This window comes from Emys orbicularis, chromosome 6 (genome assembly GCF_028017835.1).
Source record: "Emys orbicularis isolate rEmyOrb1 chromosome 6, rEmyOrb1.hap1, whole genome shotgun sequence".
NCBI lineage: Eukaryota > Metazoa > Chordata > Testudines > Emydidae > Emys > Emys orbicularis.
In genome coordinates, this window is record NC_088688.1 from 98,769,199 (window position 1) to 98,776,847 (window position 7,649).

General features: G+C 39.6%; 1 protein-coding gene across 1 annotated transcript in view; it reads right to left on the minus strand.

Moving 5' to 3' along the window:
• The window catches only part of TRPM6 (transient receptor potential cation channel subfamily M member 6), a 111,089-nt gene extending 107,985 nt beyond the window's left edge, over positions 1-3,104 (minus strand). Inside the window, exons 1-2 of the mRNA XM_065405909.1 lie at positions 3,004-3,104; positions 1,730-1,768 (exon numbers count right to left, since the gene is read on the minus strand). Coding sequence (XP_065261981.1) covers positions 1,730-1,768; positions 3,004-3,104 — 140 coding nt within the window. The remainder of the gene's footprint in view (positions 1-1,729; positions 1,769-3,003) is intronic.
• Positions 3,105-7,649: the final 4,545 nt, after the last annotated feature.

Consider the following 7,649-nt stretch of genomic DNA (forward strand, 5'->3'; position numbering starts at 1 on the left):
CCATCTGCAATGTTATATGATTAATATATGACCATATAGATCGTTGTTGCTACCACTGTTATACAACTGCAACAAAGGTTGTGCAGAAGTATGTCATGTAAGGTGTCTATGGAAAAGTTATGGTTTGCTGAATATGATTATCCTATTTGCATGCATCATTTTTTTATCTGAAGTTATTATGAATATTGACTGTATGCCTGTATTTCAAATGTGTTCGCTCCTGTGGTCACACCCACAAGGGAGTTTATTTCTAGTTTGGTCAGCACATTGTGAAGGGACTATTCAAGTTGAATGGCCCATCAAAGAACACTTAACTCACAATGGATTCACAATAAAAGAGGCTTATCCCCACCAGATGGACCTTCCTGGGGACATTCTAGCTAGAATATGGGTAATGACCTCTGCTATCACTCAGCGAAGCATGCAAGGGCATGTGACCCTAAACTCCATCTTGTTACTTGTATTTTTCCACAAACTGTGCTAAGGGCTTTGTTTGGAACAATGGGTTTTCCTCCACATGGCAGAAGCTATAAAAGGCCCTGGAAACATCTCCATTTTGCCTCTTTCCTTCTCTAATCTCTGGGCTATGGATTTATACTAATGGGAGCATTCTAACCAAGGGACCAAGGACCTTCCAAATCATTTGGAAGCAACCAGAGACTTAACAAACCAGCGGTTTATTTCATCACTGCTTCAAGCCTGAACCAAGAATTTTGCAATTATTGTATGTTTTTGATTCCTTTAACCAACTTTAACTCTCACTTTTCTTTCTTTTTATAAATAAACCTTTAGATATTAAAGGATTGGCAACAGCGTGATTATTGGGGAAGATCTGAGTTATATATTGTCCTGGGTGTGTGGCTTGTCCTTTGGGATCAGAAGAACCCTTTTGTTTGATGAAATTGGTTTTAAATAACCATTCATCATTAAGTCTAGTGTCTGGGTGTTAAATCCAAGACTGGAATTCCTAAGGAGGCTGCATTCCTGACTTCCTGTTAGCCAGTGTGGGGAGACTTTTGTTGCTGGTTTGGTATATCTTATGGAAGAATAACCACCAGTTTTGGGGTATGGTTGCCCTATTTCTCAGCAGCTTGTCCTGAATTTGATATTCTCCATTGTGACCCACTGAGGCACAGGGACACCACCTTAATAAATTAAAAGAAAACAGACCAAAAACTTTCCTAGTGGCCTCATATCCTTTACACCTTCAAGCTGGTTTCTACAAAGCAGGAGCCCTGAACTACCAATGTTATCTGCTGATGGCAGATGCAAGTCCCAAAAATTTGAGGGGAAAAAAAAGTGGTGGTCCTTGCATTGTCCCCCACCCCCACCCCCACCCAAGGATTCCATTCCAACCACTTCCCCTGTCATCTGATTCCTACTGCCTCTCACATCCCTTCCACATCCTGTGCCATTCAGCATATGGCTGGAATTGTTAGCTGCCTAGGAAGGAGTTTTGTACTATTTCTGTCTGGTACCCATCAGGGCAGGATTAAGACAATTTGCCACAGAAGTCTTTCTTTGCACATTTCCTAGTGTGTGTGAATTCAGTCTTAGTATGCAACTTACTTTAGCAGAATCTATAATAAATTCTTCAAACAGACCCCAGAAATTATGTTCTGATCGTTTCAGTGGCTGCAACGTTTTGCCATTGCTTGCTGGATTAAGAACACAAATTGTTTCTTTAGCCCATTTTAGAAAGCATAGCCTCATATTTATAAGGTCTTACCTGATTAAGTTCTGGCATATCTGGCATCCTGCAGGACATCTGGAGGAATATATATCAGTAAAACAGTGTATTATTATATACAAGAAAATATCTGTAATTTGATGCATCAAATATATTAAATACTGGGTAATAAAAAGACTTGTGAAAAAATTTTAAGCAATGGCATTGAAACTTGTGTACAAGACTGTAGTCATCATCTGAAGATCTATTCTAAAAGCTCAGTGTTTTATTTGGAATTTTAAACTGTTATACTATTAGTATTTCATAGTTGGAGTCATCATCATCCTAACAAGGCAGTAAACAGTTTAGTCTCTTGAGGACTGAAATGCTTTAATCTAACCCAAGTTATTGGGATAACTGGGTGAAATTTAATGGCCTGTGACACACAGGAGGTCAGACTACATCATCTAATGGCTCCTTCTGGCCTTAAACTCTATGAAACCATTGTTTATTGAGTACCATCAATGCACTCAGAATTATATGATCATAGTACTATCCCCAAGAAGTTTACAATCTTAGGATCTGATTCTACAGGCCTTATTTAGTCAAAGCTACCACTTAATTAGTCATAAAGCTTGCGAGGAAAAAAATGTTTGTTTTGTCCATTCCTCAAATGAGGGTTGGAGCATTTTAATTTCCGACTCTTTCCAGTGTTCTATGGAAGAACAACATGATTCATCTCACTCCTCAAGACAGAGACCTGCTGATAGGGATACTGGGATTAATAGTAGCTCTCTTCTTCTATTTAGAGCAGGTTCTACCTTACTATTTGACACAAGGTCACATTTTTGGAGTAGGAAGGAGAATTTCCATGTACCAGTAATTCGGTTCTGTGAACTGCACCACACTTCTCCCTCTCAGTCTATCTCACGTGGAGGCTAGGATGCATTTTCAGCTACCGGACTTAGAGCTACATGTCTGAAAGACCAGAATGGTCAACAGCTTCCAGTTTTGGTATGCAACAAACAATGGGCCTGTCATCACTTTACAAGTGTGTTGACTGAACTGTCCATGAAACATTTAATGAATGACACTGCAGCCCTACCCTGGTTATGACTAAAGGTGACTAAAACCTCTCCTGTATATAACAGCATCGATTCTACAGTATCTGCGCCTTCCTTAATATTTAAAGAAAACATTGGTGTGAGCTTCTAACTGCATGGCACTCATGTAATTGTGGCACTGCAAAACTGTAAGAACGGCATCCACAGTGTCCCTATAACATCTATCAATTCTCTTTCAACATAAAAATAAAACCAAAACCACAACTATACCTGTGAGGATCTTTTGAGCTGGGTATGACTTTTGCACACTCTCTTTTATTGAAGACTCCTTCAATCCAAGATTTCTGAGACTGAAAAATAATACCAAACATAATTACAGTCCTGTACCTCAGAAAGCAAAATAAATAATTACTACATAATTTCTACAGTGCAGGACCTGTAAAAGATCTCAGAATGCTTTACACTGTGATGTGTGTGCAGCATAGTTATAGCAATGTCGGTCCTTGGATATTAGAGAGACTAGGCGGGTGAGGTAAGATCTTTTACTGGACCAACAGAAGTTGTTCCAATAGAAGTTATTACCTCACCCACCTTGTCTCTCTGTTACACTATGATGTCAGGAAACCAAATGCCAATTAATATTATCAAGGAGCCCAAACGAGAACTCTGAATCAGAACAACTCCAATACCCCACTCCCAATCGTAGAGGGGTTCTATCTGAACTTGGTAGTTTGAGTCCATCTCTTATTAATAAATGTGAAAGCTCACTCAGGGGAGGTTTAAGACTTACTTCATCTGCTAGAAGTATCTAGGACAACCCAGAACTGGGGTGAGATATGAAATAAATGCTGATCTGTCAGTATCCTCCTCCTTCTGGAGGATATATGTTAAATGTCTAGTATGTAGCTATCTTATTAAGTCTGTAGTAACCCTGGAAAGGTGCAGGCTTTGAATTATCATTATAATAAACTTTTCTGAAAGAAAGGATTGCAATTTCTCATTTTATAGAGGATGTTAAGAATTGCAGTTGTCCCAGTTAAACATTTACTGACATGAAACTACAGAAAAATGCTGAAAAAGGCCTCTCCAAGGAGTTCATCCAACTTTTACTGAAGTCAGCCAGAGTCTTTCCATTGGATAAGGCTCCTAGAGAAGGGCTATAAAATTGAGTGAATTAGATATGCACTGTGCTATGTAAACTTTTCATGAAATCTCCCCAGGATTTTTTTTCAAATCACATGATTTATTTCAAGACCAAAAAAACCCCCAAATCATCTCATGCTAAACTTCACTCTTCTGTCACTTTGCTTTTGGTACTTCTAGTTCCCTATGCCCCATCCACACAATGTCTATCTAGATAATAAAACATTGAGGGCAATGATGTGTCTTCATACTTACAGTATTTGTAAAGGGCCTATCACACTCTAAGAGCTATGTAAAATAGTAAATAACAACAAATGAGAATGCCAATAATTCAATTACTAGAGTATACCATTTGGAGTCTTGTAGGCAGAGTTCTGTTATAACCCAGAATAATCCTCTTCAGCTTGTTTGATTAAGCATCATATTTCCGCTAATCAGGAAAGTGTTGTTGTTTTTTTAAATTCACCTCCAAATCCTTAAATATTATCATTCCAAACACAAATCTATGGCTGTTGATTTGACTGATGTACAGAACATCAAGAGCTGTGTAAAACGAGGTGTAAACATATCTAAAAGGTCCCCTTTTGACTCCCCTTGAAAGCAATGAGATTCTTTCCTTTGAATAATAGGAGCTACATCAGGAACTTACTAATATTAGAGTTTGTAAGAAAATCAATATAAGAAATCTATTTGTGTGGATATTTGTCTGGGAACTGCTGCATTTAATTGAGGCTAGTTTAGTTGTATCTTAGAAAGATGATGAATGGGGAAGATGACCCTCAGAGTTTGATAGGAGCTCAGAGACACACAGGAATATTAATAATCTCAGAAAGAAATTCATTGACTGGAAATTTTAAAAAGAAGGCATGGAAATGCAGTTCATGGGAAATGTTGAGTAGGAGTTGCATGGAGTAGTTTCATTATTTGATAGCAGGTTTTGTATATACAGTTCTCAGAAACCATTTGGACACATTCCTATTAGGAACCATTACTCCTTCATGCCTCCCAAACAACTCCATCCTTATTTCTTGAGCAGTCAAGCAAAAAATTGAATTGACACCATTATAGCGTATGGGGATTCCAAAAATCCACCACTGTTTCCTGTAAATAAAATTCTAAGCCTATCAAAAGTGGCAGAGAACAGCATGTCCATTAATTTTACTCACTGCCTTGAGGAAGAATTCATTTTGCTGAACTTGTTAATTAAAATTACTATGTTAGGGTGACCCAATAGCTCCTTGATTAGTGCTGTACAGTACAACATGAGAGATCCGGAATCAATCTCTTGCTCTCTTGGTGGGCAACACCTGGAAGCACTGACAAAGGCAACAGGGGAAGAAAATCTAAGAGAAAAAGGATTTCAGGAGAGCTGGCCATTTCTCAAAGACACAATATTAAAGGCACCACAGCAAGCTATCCCGATGCAAAGGAAAGATAGGAAGAATAGTAAGAGGCCAATATGGCTCCATCAGGAGCTCTTTAATTACCTGAAAATCAAAAAGGAAATCCTACAAAAAGTGGAAGCATGGACACATTGCTAAGGATGCTACAAAAGAATAGCATGAGTATCTACAGTCAAAATCAGAAAGGCTCAGGTACAAAATGAGTTACATCTAGCAAGGGACAAAAAGCAATAAGAAGAGGGTTTGTAAATTCATTAGGAGCAAGAGAAAGATGGGTTCAGTAGTGTTCAAGAATTTTTATAATGACTTAGATAATGGAGTGGAGAATATGCTTATAAAATTGGTAGATGACATCAAGCTGTGAGGGGTTGTAAGCATTTTGGAGGTCAGGATTAGAATTCAAAAGGAGAACTGATCTGAAATCAACAAAATGAAATTCACTAAAGACAAGTGCTAAGTACTACTCTTAGGAAGGAAAAACATCAAACACACAAATACAAAATTGGGAATAACTGTCTAGGCAGTAGTACTGCAGAAAAGGATTGGGGGTTATAGTGGATCACAAATTGAGCATGAGCCAACAATATGATGCAGTTGCAAAAAAGAGTAATATTCTGGTGTGTGTCATCATGGTTGTTGTGTCTAAGACAAGGATGGTAATTGTTTCTCTCTACTCAGCACTGGTGAAGCCTCAGCTGAAGTGTTGTGTCCAGTTTTGGAAGGCACACTTTAGAAAAGATATGGACAAACTGGAGAGAGTCCACAGGAGAGCAACAAAAATGATCAGAGATTTAGAAAAACTGACATACGAGGAAAGGTGAAAAATACTAGATATGTTCAGTCTTGAAGAAAGATGACTGAGAGGGATACTGAAAAGTTTTCAATATATTAAAGAGGATGGTGATCAATTGTTCTCCGTGTCCACTGAAGGTAGGACAAAAGATAATCTACTTAGCCTGCAGCAGGGAGATTTAGGTTAGATATTAGGAAAAACTTTAAGGATAGTTAAATGAAGGTTGTGGAATCCCCGTCACTGGAGGTTTTTAAGGACAGGTTAGATGAAAACTGCCTCAACAAAGAGGGATGGTCCTGCCTCAACACAGGGGGATGGAGCAGATAACTAATTGAGGTCCTTTCCACCCTTATATTTCTATACTCAGCCCTGAGAGACAGGTGAGATCCTAATCTGCTTTCACTTCAATCTATGAGCAGCACTAATAGGTCATAAGAATAATTGTCCTTTTCAAGATCAAGAGATTAGTAACTCAAGGTGTCAGGTGACTTTCCTTAGGCTACACTATTTCCAGGTATAACCAGACCAATTCTTTTGATTTCCCAAAGGCATTCCCTTAGTTGGAATACTATGGTCCAGTTGTCAGATCCAGCTCTATAGCATGTAGTTCTAGTGGAGATCAAGTGTACTCATCTCATCCATAGACATCTTACTCCTGAGGGCATTCTGCGCCAAAAAGTTAAAAATTCTGTGCACACTATTTTAAAATTCTGCAAATTCTATTTGTGAAAATAACACTACATAATCACACCAGTTTCAATTATTTTGGTAATTTATTTCAAAATACCCGTCAGCAAGTATGTCTGTAACAATAGGGACAAACACAAAAATTCCCCCAGGAGTAGAGAGTTAAAGAAACCCCCTATGACAACCAAGTTTCTGTTTCTCTGTACCCTTCTCTCCCCCCAGAGCCCAGCCGGGGAGCCAGACACCCACAACCCCTCTCCCCCAGATCCCTGCCAAGGTGCCCCCCCAGCCAATACAGCCAAACCGCCTCCCCCCCCTTGCCCTGATACCTGCACCCCCTTTCCCCCCAAAGCCCAGGGATCCAGAGGGAGAAACAGCCTGATGCTTGGTCCCAGGCTTGCACGGAGTTTCCTGCGTGCTGCTGTCTAATTTCCCTCAGTGTGTGCTGGGAACTGCAACTGCCAAGAACCCTCTAGCTCTCTCCCCCTGGCAGTGTCTTTTATGTGTGAGCTGGGCTCTGCCTGGTCCAGCGGCCCCTAGTGGCGGCCGGCAGTACTGCGGCCCATTTCTGTGGGGGAAAGGAAATTTTGCGCGCACAATGTTAATTTCTGCAAAATTCTGCATTGCGCAGTGGCACGGAATTCCCCCAGGAGTAACGTCCCTGCCCCTAAAGATCACAGTATTTATAAACAGAAGCTTTGGATTCAGGCTGGGGCCCAAAGAGAATGGTATCAAGAGAAGTTTTGCCTGCCTAACTTTAAATTCTTCTTCATTACCTTACACAATGCAAGTGATAACATAGTTATTAAGTTTTAAAGAGTAGGAAAAGATCAAACACCACATCATAGCCATTTGGTGAAGTGTTCAAAGCCAAAGGACAACTTTCAGTT